Source organism: Pundamilia nyererei, unplaced genomic scaffold (assembly GCF_000239375.1).
Source record: "Pundamilia nyererei isolate P.nyererei 1_Seehausen unplaced genomic scaffold, PunNye1.0 scaffold00001, whole genome shotgun sequence".
Taxonomy (NCBI): domain Eukaryota; kingdom Metazoa; phylum Chordata; class Actinopteri; order Cichliformes; family Cichlidae; genus Pundamilia; species Pundamilia nyererei.
In genome coordinates this window covers 3,816,539-3,831,136 of record NW_005187402.1, presented here as the reverse complement: position 1 = coordinate 3,831,136, position 14,598 = coordinate 3,816,539, and the positions used below count along the sequence as shown (strand labels likewise).

The window sequence follows — 14,598 nt, the reverse complement described above, 5'->3', positions numbered from 1 at the left end:
TACGACACATAGGTTTAGGCTAACTGTAAATGTTTTCTTTGAGCTCTCTTCTAAAACATTCTGCATCCTTCTAAATTATTAAAAACACATTCATCCACCTCAACATCAGACTGGGAAGCCTGGTCCTTCACTTTGATGTTTGTGCACACTGGTTTATTTTGGGTAACTCCTACATATACCACTGTGATGTCCTAAAGTAAGCACTATGCATTAATCCATGACAAGAATACAATGTTACTCCTTTTTGCTGGGAGCTAAAATGGAGCTGGTTTACAAAATAAGAGCTTTTTTTTTGGTTTTTTTCCTTTTTAAAAACCTTTTTTGTTCATAAGATACGAAGATAATTCTTGTACCAAACATGGCTGAAGTTTAAAAACGATGAGGTCATTGTTTGTAATACCAGCAAGGAAAAAAGCTCAGACTTTAGACTGATCAAAAATACTCAGTTTCATACATTTCCCCCCCTGGCTCTCAGTGACATCAGCTGAATTTCCATTTCTGGATGATGTCTCAATGGCACCCAGTATGATTTTTTTTCTTCATGTCGATTTTATTTCTACATTTCGACATGATAAAAGCCTTTAATGGTCACAGTAGGCAAGTGAACTAGGTAGTCTTACTTAGTGACCGTGGCTCAATCATACTAGAGCAAAAATAGGACAACTACCTTGCAACTATGAAACATTTGTGGTTGCCTGGTGAATTCTTTTGTTGTCAAAGCCTGATTTCAAGTAGTTGAGGCAACAGACTGGTCACTCAGAGGTTATTTGTGCAACACGTGCCTGTCTGTGACCACTTTTAATTGCAAAGTAATTGCACAGGTCTCCTGGGGAGAGACAACCTGTCTCCAAACAGTTGGAGTCCAACTCTTAGACAGTTATATATATTTATTATTCCACCTGTGATAAATAAAAAACACAATAAAATATAAATATTTTAGAAACTGGTATTTATTAGGCAAATAACAAACTGAATTTTCAGGTTTATCACGTATCAGAAAAACCCAGTAACTAACTATTATGTGACGTCTCTGTGTTTACAATTTTTTCTGCTTTTTGACTATGAAAATGAGAATAATAGGTACACTTCAAATGCTGGGCTGGCAGCCTTATGCTATCTGACTCTATCTGTATTTCATTTTTATAATAAATATAGATTGATCATTTTGTGACTAAGTCCCCTAAAGTAAATACTGTTCATTTTTTCTATTTTTTCTATTTTTCATCTTATTGTTTTTCTTCCTTCCTTTATATAAATCTTATATGTGGCCACCTCAGCAATCGCCTGAATTTCTCTAGAGTATCTGAATAAAGCAGACAGATCAGATGAGAATATTTCATCCTGTTTCTCATTTTTTATGAGGCATATATCTCACAGCAGAGCCTGAGATAAATAATATACTTTAAACTATGTGTTTCCAAACCTGAATATAAGGGATGATTTTAGCAGTGACTTCCTCCTTGGGTTATAAGCGAGGTCATCAGTGACGGCCTCTGCCAGTGAAACTGAAGCAAAGGAAATTTTCCTTTGAGCTGTTTGTCTGTCTGTCCATCTGTTTATGTTCAAGATGTTTTTAAAAGGAGACATCAGAAATCATTTGGCCAACAGATCACCCTCTGGGCCAATTAGCTGATGAGATGTGGGTGGTGATTTGGATCTGGGATTTTTGCCATATGATTTAAAAAATAAATAAATACATTTAAATAAATGTTAGCCTCAAAGATTTATTATTTGGTGTCTTTGTCCCACTCTCTATAAGTGCTGATTTATGTTTGGCCGAGAGGCGTGTTGTTCATATATTTTTCAGAGAACATTGCATTGAACTTAACTGCTGAATCGATGAATTAATCACTTGGAAAAATGAGCCTTTAGCAATTGAAGGGAGGCTGATGATATGATGCGAAGGTGGGTGCGTGTTTCAGAATGATAAACAGGAAAGCCCAGGATAAACAAAGCAGTGACTTGAATAACAAGAAGACTTTCAATAATTTATGAGATGAAAATTGTCAGATGAATAGACATCGTGACACAGTGAGGATTACTCGTCCTACTACAGTACTGTAGTGTTTGCATGTGTTTTTGTGAGGGGAAGACATAATGAAGGTGAAAATAAAAGAAATATTGTTTCTTCTTGAAGCACGAGCAGGCTGTGAGAGAAATGACAGTAAGCAGAGTGAATAAACGTGCGTTCGCTGCACTCACCATGTCCGTGTCTGAAACTGGTCCAAAGCTGGTAACATAGATGTTTGTTTTCACCTCAGTTACTCTGTCTGGATCAGAGAAAAACTGTTAATGACATCAAGACACAAAAGAAGCGAGTTTACGCTGAACTTTCTTTCATTTTTAGTACTGTTCAAAAGTTTGCCACATATCCTCGAAGCTTGAGGTGATTTACAGAGTATTAAACAAAAGTTTTGATTTTTTTTCTTCCATTTTCAGGAATAGCTACTCAGTTTATCAGTGTATCTATAATCAGTAATTACCTCTCTATATGCAAGCGCTGGGATACGTGGAGTCATTTCTGGGCTGGAGTCATAATGCCATATGCACAAAGATCTTATACTTTATCGGAGCTTCATCAAGTAAGTGCTTTTTCAGAGCTACATGGATACTGCTGCTGCTGTAATCACATATTAAAAGCAATTACTAAGCTAAACTCGGGGTGGCTTTTAGTCGTTATTATTTCCATTTGTGTGATGTTGTTTCAGGAAGTTATTTGTCATCATTACCATACAGACAGAACTATATTATGTGCAAGATCACCTCACCTACTGTCAAAGATTTATCTATCAGGACATAAGATCTTAAAATTCAGCAAACTCTAATGAGTATCAATCATGACATATTAAACCTTGCAACTATTTATTTGTTCATATTAAATGTTAAAATTCATGATCAGAAAATATTAAACAAGTGTGGCTTGTTTGGAAGAGCCGCTGGTAGAAAGCCTCCTCTCTCCAAAAACAAACATGGGAGCATGGATCTGAACAAACCACACGACCTCTGGAACAATCTCCTTTGAACAGATTAGACCAAAGTGGAGCTGTTTGTCCATAATGCACAGCACCATACACTGTGTTTATGAGTCGACCATAAGGAAAAATAGTCTACTGTCAAATACGGGGCCAAACTGGGTCATGCAACATGACAATCATCCCAGCACACAGCAAAGCTATAGCAGAATGGCTGAAGAAGGAAATAATCCAGATGCTGCAATGCTTTGAAATGATAAAACCTTAAAGGAGCTGTGGATGGACAAAAGTCTGCAGCCTGCAGAGCTAAAGTGAAGCAGCATTGTAAAGATCCAGGTCCAAATTCCTCCACAATGATGTGAGAGACCCATACGGTCACGTGGAAAATGATTATTTGAATCAGGTGTTCTTAGTTGTTCAGACATTGCTTCTGCATGTTGGCTTAGTCCATGTTAAATAGACAATAACATGGTTTTATTTTTGATTCAGATTGTTTTTGTTATGTCCTGATATGTAAAACCTTTAACTGTAAGAAGGTGTGCCTTCTTTATCACACAACTGTACACGTGACCTTTGAAATGCTCGCTCAACCTCTGTTAGATTACATGTATTGAATCAAAGCAACATGTAAGTTCAAATTTGACCTAAATGTTCACAGCTATGGAAAAGCAAGGCCTCGCATGTTTCCCGTTCCAGTGACAATGTGCAACTGCATCAGCGCTGCTGCATCAGCTCCATTCGCTCTCTCTGCACTCCGGCTCTTTGAAATATTTACTGAAGATAAATCTCTTGTGCTTGGTCGATTCAAAAAGCTTCCATGTTTCATACTACGCTCTCTTCTACACAGCGAAAAACATCTTACATACCACCTAAAAAATACTTCACTTTAAGAAAAGCTCTCTCATGCATGGCAAGGTGAGCTGCCATCCACAATCCCTCTGAGACATATCACAGAAATGGTTGATAACAGTGTCAGTAGTTTGCAGTTTGACTGTTGACTGTTCTGTCTTTAATCACATATTACCAATCAGGGTGTCACCCACATTTCATTCCCTGCAGGTATGTGTTGTCTCCAGTAGTAATAAGTGTTAAAAAAGGCCAAATGTTTCTCCCTGGCTTCTAATAAACATGTTTTCTTCCACCTAAATTTGAGCATCGGTGGAAACCAGTCAGCGTTTTGATAACATTCATGCAGCTAAACTACTCTATAAATCACAGGCTTAATATAAAATATTACCGCCGTTCACCTGCTTATAAGATAACGTAAATCAGAGGCTGCGGCAGGCTGAGGAGTAATAGGTTCAATCTATTTAGCTAGACATGCCACTGGGTGCATTTATTCATGTAAACCAGGCTATGGAATGTAAATAAGGCAGACTGAGATTCATCTCTACCACAGAGACCTTCATTTGTTTGATTTATAATTGTAAATACATTTGTGCCTCAGTAAAAATATCCTGTATTACTTTCTCTTGTGACAAAGAATGGTGCATTTTAGCATAAGGGCTTAATGCACTGTAATATACCGAGTCTCTCAATGGCTGTGACACTATATATCCTGTTTAATCCAAGTGTGCTGGCCATGTGTTGTAATGGGTGAATGTTTCATCTCTATACCATTTACTGAGCTTGCTACGTAATATTAAAAGTATTGTACAGTCGAGAATTACTAACAGGAGCCACCATGACACAAGATGAACAGAAAGACTGGGAAAATTCATGAGGGATGATTTCGCCACCTGACATTGTGATTTACTTAATCTTTTGACTGTTTAAAGAAGCTATCAGTTATCATGTTTATTAATAATTTCTGTATAGTATCAGGGCTGAGGGCTGGTTTCATTAGCTATTTATATGATGGAAAAATAATGTTGTCATTTTCTTTGTTCCTGGCTGTTTTTCCTTTAATGGAGGTTAGTGTTTGCCATGAATTTCCTTGAAGTCTCATTGCATTTCTTCACTGTTTAGTATTTTGTAGTTATTCTTTGTACTTTGTTGTAAATCCATTCTTTCTTTCTTTTTACAGAGTCTTGCCGAGTTGTGATATTTACTATTAAAGCTGATGCTTTTGGCACACAGTACTGTGCAGAGTTCTTGTGCCATCCCTTTTTTCTCCATATTTTGGTTCTGAAGAGACTTTTTTTTTATTAGTCTTGAGCCAATGACATTGACACTGGCTGCTATTTCTATTCATTTCCAGTCCAGTCCTTGCAGCTGACTATTGTCAGATGACAGTTTTGTTTGTTAAGCCACTTCACATTGACCTATCAGTCACTCATTCATAAAAACCTAAGCGATGAACCTGTGTTGTGTCTGCACATAACAGAAAACTTAGCAAAGAACCAATTTCCCTAAAAATGAATGCTGTTAGCGTTAATCTCGTTAAAATGAGGTTAACACCATAACCGAATTGACACGTCAAATCTCCGTTAGTGAGTTCCTGCGCGGTGTCAACGCGTCAGCGCGGTTAGCTTGTTAACGCGTTAGCGCCATGCAGCCCTTGCACGGGGCGATCTGCGTTAACTTACTAATGGAGATTTGCCGCGTTGGTGTAGTTATGGTGTTAACGTCATTTTAACGAGGTTAACACTGACAGCACTACTAAAAATACAATTTATTTTATGTCTTTAGGCACTACCAACCTGTCACTAACACATTTTTTCCCATTTTTTGGCTGAATCTATGTAAAATGCCAAAGAAAACACAGACTGACAATACAATATTTTTTTGTTCCACCAAGGTGATTCCAAACGAGCTGTTAGCTGAAAACGTGGCATGTCCTGGTATGGGGTGCACTGTGTTTATCAAACAATTTGAGGAAACTGGACAAAAGAAGAAGTGGCAGATCTAAAACCCTTTCCACAGCTGATGAACAGTTTCTGAAAGTCATGTCATTAAGAAATCAGGGGGAAAACCCCAGCAAAGACCAGACACAGGACCTGAGAGATGGATCTGTCCCTTCGGCTGATCCATCTGCTGTTTACTGAAGCCGCACTGGAAATCTAATCTTAGAAATGAAAGGTGGCTGTAAAGAAGCCATTCATTCTTAAGAAAAGAAAACAGAAAGAAGAGGCTGGGGTATGTCAAATTACACAAGAAATGAACTGAAAATCAAGCCTAGAGAATTATTCTTGTTGCAAGTCAGCACTGTATTTATAACAGTTATAAAGCCCATACATGTTCTGTGTGGTGCAAAGGATCAAAGACATTTAAAAAGATACCAGAGGACTCAAAAGAGATAACTTTACAACAGCAAACATTGTGGTGCAAGAACTTTGCTGTAGTTTACTGTAATTCCAAGTGACCACTAAAATGAAAGATCATGTATATCGGACTTCAAAATAACTGAACAAATAAGGGGCGGAGTTTCAAGATGACTGCTGAGAAGCAAGACTTCTAGATGGACTTTGATGGAGCTTATAACAGCAAGGAGACAGCCTTTGTTCTCTTTTCAAGATTTCGGGAGGCTACAGCTTTAACATTAATGATCAGGATTTGTTTTTTGAGGGTTTTATTATTATTCATTGTAATTGTGTTTTTGTATTGAGCGTACTTTGCAGAGGGTGCTTGAAAATGAGAAAAAACACCCTCTTGTCTTGTTGGTTTCATGGAGCTGGCTCTTCATTTTAAGCACATTTTATATGCAAATGCAGGCCCAATGTCATTTATCATGTCTGATTCAGAAAACTATTTAATCAAGTAAAGTAAAGGATTTTTGCTATACGACTACACACACTCATTCTCACATACACACAAAAAGAAATCACAAACCAGTATCAAAAGCCCCTCAAGAATAAACAAACACAGGTCTGTAAAAACCAAATCCATCACCAAATGGTAGCTGCACTCCTTTTGCATTGTACCAGTGGGACAACTTCAAAAGCAAAACTAGCTTTTTTATTTATTCATTTTAGTAGCAAACCTAGAAAAGCACTGCCTTCAGGGGAAATACGTGCTTACTATTTAAAAATATCAAGAGTGCATTTAATGCCCGAGGACATTAGAATATTTTATTTAAGGGAGCAAGGACAATACCTAAAGTTCATTTATTCAGCAGCAGTCACAAACACGTGCTTTTCATATAATCTGAATCATTTGGTACAGATGGGCCTGCTGAACCATGTTTAATCAGTAAGACACAACCTGCCTGTGTTAGAGACTCTGTGCATTCCACTGTGAGACCATCCAAATGTCAACTTAACTCTTGCCAGTTTCAATGGAGATGAAGAGAAGCAGCAAAATGACAGACTGTTAGAGGGAACAGATTTGACTTGAATGAACAAAGCACTACATTTTTTAGGAGCAGCTCATAAATTAGCATTGTGTAAAAACTCATCCAGATTACTCCGTCACACAGGTGAGGAAGGAAGGTCAGTTAACCCTCTTCACACGTCGACGCCTGTTGCAGCTGCAGTGAATAATACTGGTAAACTATTTGGTCTGTGCAGTTATTTTTTTTTTTTGACATTTTAGCACAAAGCAGTAGAAACCATGGCATTGGCATCATTTAAAAATGAGAGTCCAATTAGAAGACGCAAGACGTGATTATATTAATTTTTATAGCTTGATATTTTTTATTTAATTCAGATTGGATCAGTTTCAGTTTGTTTCCAGAAGAGGTTTACTCGTCTTTGTTGTTTGGAAATGTTTGGTTTCAGTTGAGTTTTTATTAGTTTTAGTCTTTCTTTACTGTGTAGCAGCATTCTTCAGAATAGGTATGACAAACTCAAAACATCTCAGGTCATAACGTCAAATTTTAAAGAAGGAATAAAACCTAGAACATTTCCTGTATATTAATTTCATTTTAGTAAGTTTGTGAATACACAATATCCAATTTCCATTTCAAGTTGACGCGATGCCACTGGTATGAATGAACTTGTTAAACTTGTTACAGTCCAATAACTCCAGCTACTTATCTTGAAAAAATGGTAAATGGCCTGTATTTGTATAGCGCTTTACTAGTCCCTAAGGACCCCAAAGCGCTTTACACATCCAGTCATCCACCCATTCACACACACATTCACACACTGGTGCTGGCAAGCTACATTGTAGCCACAGCCACCCCGGGGCGCACTGACAGAGGCGAGGCTGTCGGACACTGGCGCCACCGGGCCCTCTGACCACCACCACTATCTTATTCGTATTTAATCTTGATTGCTCTTCCATCAGTTGCATTTGTGTCAACAGCTTTCTTTATCCATCACCATATCATAACAGCACAACAGTCACAAACTGAACAACAACACACCTGCCGCTAATTACGTGTCTACCTTACATACATTCACACAAACACACCTTACCGAAAAACACAAAAGTTGACCCCTAGCGGCACGCATAAGATAACAACCAAAACTTGGCTCCTGCACCTATACCTCACCCTTATCCAAAAATATTTTACATTACCAGAAAATCCCAGGTACTTACATCTTTTGCAAATAAGGATAAAAGGATAACACCTGATAACAGGGCATTAACTTTTTTTTGCCCTTTTAGCTGCTTTGATTGCTCATACCAAGGCCGCTTCGCCTGTGGATGGCTCTGAGCTCTGGATAACTTTAGCTTTAGCTACTTTTAGCTTGTTTAAAGTTTCCATGATTAGGTTTATCGTTGCAAACATTTTCTTGATGATCCTTTGAGATTTAATAGTGAAAGAGCTTCCAATTTACAACATGTTAATGTTACACACACATGAAATGGACTGGTTTATAATCAAACATGTGTGGGGCTAAGCGCTTAATCACCAGTCAGGACTGAGAGCGCTGGAATTCTGGTCATCTCCAGTAAAAAACACTGGTCCCAAACATCAAAAGGACTTTTTGTTGTTGCCTATGGTTACTTCCCAGTAAATGAGAAATGTTCGATTTTAGACAATAAAAACCTTTTGACATGTAACTGTCTCTGATAGGTATAGCGCTGAGCATGAAGTCATGGATAGGTGACAAATTTCTGGAGGGGGTGAAAAGCAAATTAGTGGCAGAAGTGTGAATACGAACAGAAGTGAGCTTCCTCACAGTCACACTAATGATGATGAGGAGCAACTGTGTGTTCTCTGTTCACTTTCTGCAGCCTGGCTCAACTTCAGTGAAAGTGTCTGGAAAAAAATGCTGCATTTTCAAAAGAGCACTTGAAACAGATGACAAGTATGAAAAATAAATGTCAGATTAAAACAATTTAGTCCACAGTCTAGTTACATTATCTATATCAGAGAAAATACACAGTTATGCACGTGAAAGCCTGCTTTAAGTAAATTTGTTCTAAGTAAATTCTGGAGACATTCGCAGCCTAAACCCACACAGCTATTCACTCGTGGTTAAAGAAATTGTAGCTGCTTTTTTCTTCTCCCCTGAAACCCCACAAAGGGAAACGTGGGTTCATCTTCCCAATCTTTATCATATAATCATTGCTACAAGCTTTAAAATACCATACCTATACCTCCCTGGTTTATCAGGCTGTAGTTATTCATTGATTTGCATTGTGTCCGTGTTATGTCCACAGTTGTAACTATTCTAAACATCTTTAATGATGGAGGATAGTGAAACATTTAAACTGCTACAGGGAGAAAATAGATTTTATACTATACTCTGCATGTGTAATTAGCCTCTACATAAATGACTGAATGTTTGATGACACTGGCATTCAAGCTGCTTTTCCCTTTTTCTCTCTTTCTTTGTGAATGCTTATGCTTAGACCATGAGAACTGTCAAAAACACTCACCCTTGGACCCTGAGTTTACTGTATGTATGAGTGAGCATGCTCGTGCAGCTGTGAGGAGGCTCTTTTTCAGTTGTTATAAATATGTCATAAGCCAAAGTCCAGTGAAGCGTTAACACGATGTGTTCCCCCAACGCACACACACAGATGAGACATACAGATCTAATGTTTCTGCCGTGTGGAAAACATCGGATGTCGTTTCTGTAGCTGTTTGTTTCCTCCGTACATTAATGGGTACAGTGTGCTACTACACTGTGAGCGTTACGAGGCTGTGCTCCTGTAGAGGAACACACTTCAAAAGTTTCTGATTTATGCTCTAATGTTTTATTTAAGTGTTTTACGTCAGATCGCTGAGTCTGTGTGTTACACAGACACTTATTCACTGCTAGCTGTTGGTCCAAAAGCATCAGGTTTTTACTGGCGCGATCCTATCAGTCTGTTTTGGTGTATCAAGCGTTTGTGAAATATCAAAAACACAAAGATACATTCTATATTTCTGCATTTTCTAGATACCTGAGCTTTCTTCATACATTGGGGCTTTTTCTGCACAGTAAATAAGCTGGCAGGACTGTTACTGTAGGGCCATTTGAATAGGCTGACTGCTGCCAAGCTAAAGGAGGTCTGTTCCACATATGGTAGCTCCTGGGCTGGGCTGATGGCCCCAGGAATTTGAATTTCAAATGGCACCAAATCCTGAGGGAGGAGCTCAGCTTTGGGCTGAGGGGCCAGCTGGAAATGCCCAAACATGAAGGATAACGGGAGATGTGAGAATGACGAGTGGAGCGCTGCTGCGTGCGTGAGGCGATGTGGTTCTTCAAACAACAAAATCCAAACGCTGCCTTCTGCAGAAAGTGTGAAGCAAAAAATACCAAAAGCCTGTTATGCTTTTAAAAATTTAAATTTATCAAACATTTAAGGGAGCTCTCAGGAAGCTCTTTTTAATGGCCCCAGCATCAGAGCATACACCAAAAGTGTTTATATTCTGATCTAAATATTTTATTTTTAACACTTTTTAATTTACTCATCTGAGGACATCAACCATTTATACATGTAACCATACCATGTAATTCCAAGCCACCTTCCTACTGTGCAGTGCAGCTACAAAACACCAAGACAGCACAAACCAGCTACACAGTGTCATTATCCACACATACAGTGTCTTTCCTTATGTTTTACACAAATATTCTCACTTTGGTTTTTCCCTAAAAAGTCAAGCAAGAGTAAAACTCTCTGCAGGGTTAAATGTGGCCACTTTGGCTGCTGTTACTTTCCAGGAAGTGGAGGGAAGCATTATATAATCTAAATGTTTTTTGCACAGAGTGTGTTTGTCAGTTTATTCTCGAGGGGATTGCTGCCAAAGGTTATCAGTACTAGAAAAGCTGATGTTAAATGAAGTGTTCTCACTTCAAATGAGCCGTCAGCCGTTAACAAAAAAGACACACGTGCTGTTTCGTAACAGCGTTTGTTCATTTAGATTCTATAAACTGTATGTCTGCACTTCTTCTGCTTACCCCCAAGACCAGGCCGTAGACGGTTGTCATACCCATCCAGCAGGCTGTCCAGGATGCGTGTGAACAGAGTGATGTTGTTTTTAAAGGAATCAGATGTGGCATCTGCATTCACCGATCTAGTAAGCAGAGACATGAAAACAACAAGGGGACACTTCAGCAGTACTCTGATTACATTTTAGATTCAGTTCTTCTCAGCAGCTTGATTTATGAAAAGCACAGGAGTGCTTATTGTAGCTGGCAGAGACTGCATACCAACACAGATATACACGTAACCATGTTTCTCATGCACATGGATGACCCAGTTCCAGCCATCTGATCTGGGAGTCAAAACACAACTGACTATGCAAATCACAGCAGAGATTCATGGTAAATAAATTCAGTTAATGTCCCACATTAAAGCTCTACTTAATCACCACTGTCAACATCTCTGGTATAACAGCCTCAGGTTATGGGCATATTTTACTTTAAGCAGTCGCTGGGAAAGTATAAACAATATTAATCATTTTTTCCCCCATCTTTAGCTCTTTTTCCTGTTTGAACCACAACCCTTTAATTAGCTTCACTGAAAGCATTAGATTAATGTAGCCTTCATATTTATGTTACAGGCCAAAATAGCATATAAATATTTGATTTGTTATTCTCAAGTATGTTCTAGGTTGTGTATTAAAGCCATAAGAAACACAATCATATGAGTATACCAAAATGCTGATTTTCTTTTTTGCTTTGTTGGGCGGGGAGTCATAAAAATTATAAAAAATCTAAATTAGCCTGTAGAGGAAACCTACACCAACTAACTGACCCATTAGTTTAAAAAAATTATTAAAGTGAGCAATAAACATAGATGATTGTACTCGTGCTAACATTATCTTGCTAGCAGTCTGATTAGCTTGCTAGTTTAGCTTAACTAAGTAAAAGTATCAAATTTAGCCATAAACACAGATGATTGTAGACGTGCTAACATCATCCTGCTAGCAGTTTGATTAGCTAGCTATTTTAGCTTAAACAAAGTATCAAATTTAGCCATAAACACAGATGATTGTAGATGTTGTGCTAACAACATCCTGCTAGCGTACCTATAGATACACAATCACTACTGGGCCTTACAGTGCAGTGTTTGATATTTGATACATGTTTATATTGATGTATATCGATATATATTTGATATGTAACCTGAGGACAACGGCTAACAGTACATTTCTACAATGCAGCAGCATCTCCCACTTAATGAAATGAGGTAAATAATAAAACAGCAGCAAAATGGCTGCCATTACTGGTAGCAATAGTTACACTGAGAAAAATAAATGTTAAAAAAACAAACAAACAGCCGACTCAGCTAATTCAAGAACAGCAGTTTAGTATGTTTACATTTTCTTTGCTTGCTGGTGACAGCAGACATGCTTAGCATTGAATATAGTGGGAGATGTTTGTCTTTAAGGCTTTCATCAACATAAACCTGTTTTAAGAGAGATGATATACAAGGCTGCCAAGTCTGTGTGCAAAAAAAGCAGTTCAATGGCAAATCAGAACAATCCTAATAAATTTTGCTAAATAATATCACAAATGCAGGTAGATTAATTTGCTGCAAGAGTCCAGTTAAATGCAATGAATGCAACAAAGCTCTACTTATATATGTTTATGGATTATTGTGTATGGCTTTATTTGTTGCTCTCTTTCTAGAAACCAATATATTCTAAATCTGAATACTGAAAAGCACCTTTAATGTCATTAGTATTGTACACTATGTGGGGTTAGTTATAACACCATGTTACAGTTAAGCCTGCTGTGAGTAGTTTTTCTCCATAGTAATGCTATCATTACTAAAGCAATGCCATCCTTATAGTTTCCCTAGAGTGCAAAACAGCGAGACAAGCAGGGGCATGTCTGAGAGGAAGAGCAAAGTGTCAGCCTCACATGAGTGAAGATGAATTTATCACATAAAAAGATCTTCTTCAACAAGCTTCAACAAACATGTTTCACCACTTGAGGCAAAAACACACCAATAAGTAGAAGCAGGCTAGGAAGGAGGGCATTCGAGCAGCTGGCGATGTGCAAAAATAAAAATATTGACTCCATCTAGTTTCACTGGAGCGCACACCTGTTGCACTCCAGAGGACAGGAGTTTTTTGGTTTTATTATAAGACAACATTGTGCAGCTCCTGACAACTTCCAAGATTACATTTCTTTAGTTATTCTTAAACTAAAATGTCATGTTATGCTGTTGTTTAAAATCTCCAGGGAAAACACTTCCTAGGCTAGTTTTCTCCTTATACTTGACCTGAGATTACAGCCAGTGATGTAATGTTGTATCACTACTATAGCACTATAATGCTGCAGCTGTTGCTAGCGACACCTGGTTTTGATAGATTTCTGACAGATCTAAAACATTTAAAAGTTTAATATATATGCTTGCTTATGTCATTTTTTGCCGATTGGGTGTACACAACTTTAGCACATTTTTTCCTTTGTCAGCACATCAAACTGACAATGACAGTGCTGAAAATAAACATCAACAACAGCCTCAGATTAATGTGCTCCGCAGATTTTTTTTCTTGTAGTAAGAAAAGTCCAGATGTTACTAATAATATTAAAAATGAGTCAGTTTTAATCTTTCCAATGAGCAACCATGGTGTGACAATCAAATCACAGCACATAAATAAAATCAGGACCTTGCAACTAGAAATGAAAGTAAAATGACACAGATTAAATCGCTCAAACATCCATATTGACCTCACTGAGTGCTAAAGATGTTTACATTAACTTGTGTCACATTGGTTTTGGCTGGTTAAAATCCAAATTTTAAAAAAGAGATGAAACGATTTTAAAGAGTGTTTCACAATGAGAGATTTCCAAGTTCTCTTGGCACAAAACAACACAATAACAATATTTAGCTAAAATGTAACAACTGATGTATCCAAACAATTTGTTGTTCACCCTGTTAGTCCTACTATCTGCAGTCTGGACGTGGAAAAATGTCTTGAAAACATAAAGGCGCTGATGAGATAGATGACGAAGTCCAGTTTTCAGTATCAGTGTATCAGTGGCATCCTGAAGCCTGGAGGGGAAATCGTGGCCTTATTTGAATCGCCCCTCCTGCTCCTGACGCTGGCTGCCTCTTTGTAAGCGCCTGACTGACCTGATCTGTCACTCGGGCAAATATCATAAACACACCTTCACACCTGAGCGCCTAGTGTGAGGCGTCCTCACACAGCAGCAGGGCGCAGAGCATACAGGAGAAATTTAAAGCCATTTATTTATTTATGCATTTCAAAACATTGATGTCTATGGGAATTTGTAAATGGAAATTAATAACCACACAAACTGTGCATTGTTTAGCCCAGTCATAAGAAATAACAGAGGATTACTCAAATACAATCGAAATGATGAGCCTTTTACTTATACCCCCC

General features: G+C 38.0%; 1 protein-coding gene across 2 annotated transcripts in view; it reads right to left on the bottom strand.

Moving 5' to 3' along the window:
- Window positions 1-14,598, bottom strand: part of gabra2b (gamma-aminobutyric acid type A receptor subunit alpha2b) — a 44,849-nt gene that overhangs the window by 29,172 nt on the left and 1,079 nt on the right. For both annotated transcript variants that reach the window (XM_005719456.1, XM_005719457.1), the window contains exons 3-4: window positions 11,195-11,310; window positions 2,203-2,270 (exon numbers count right to left, since the gene is read on the bottom strand). In XM_005719456.1, the coding sequence (XP_005719513.1) occupies window positions 2,203-2,270; window positions 11,195-11,310 (184 nt within the window). The remainder of the gene's footprint in view (window positions 1-2,202; window positions 2,271-11,194; window positions 11,311-14,598) is intronic.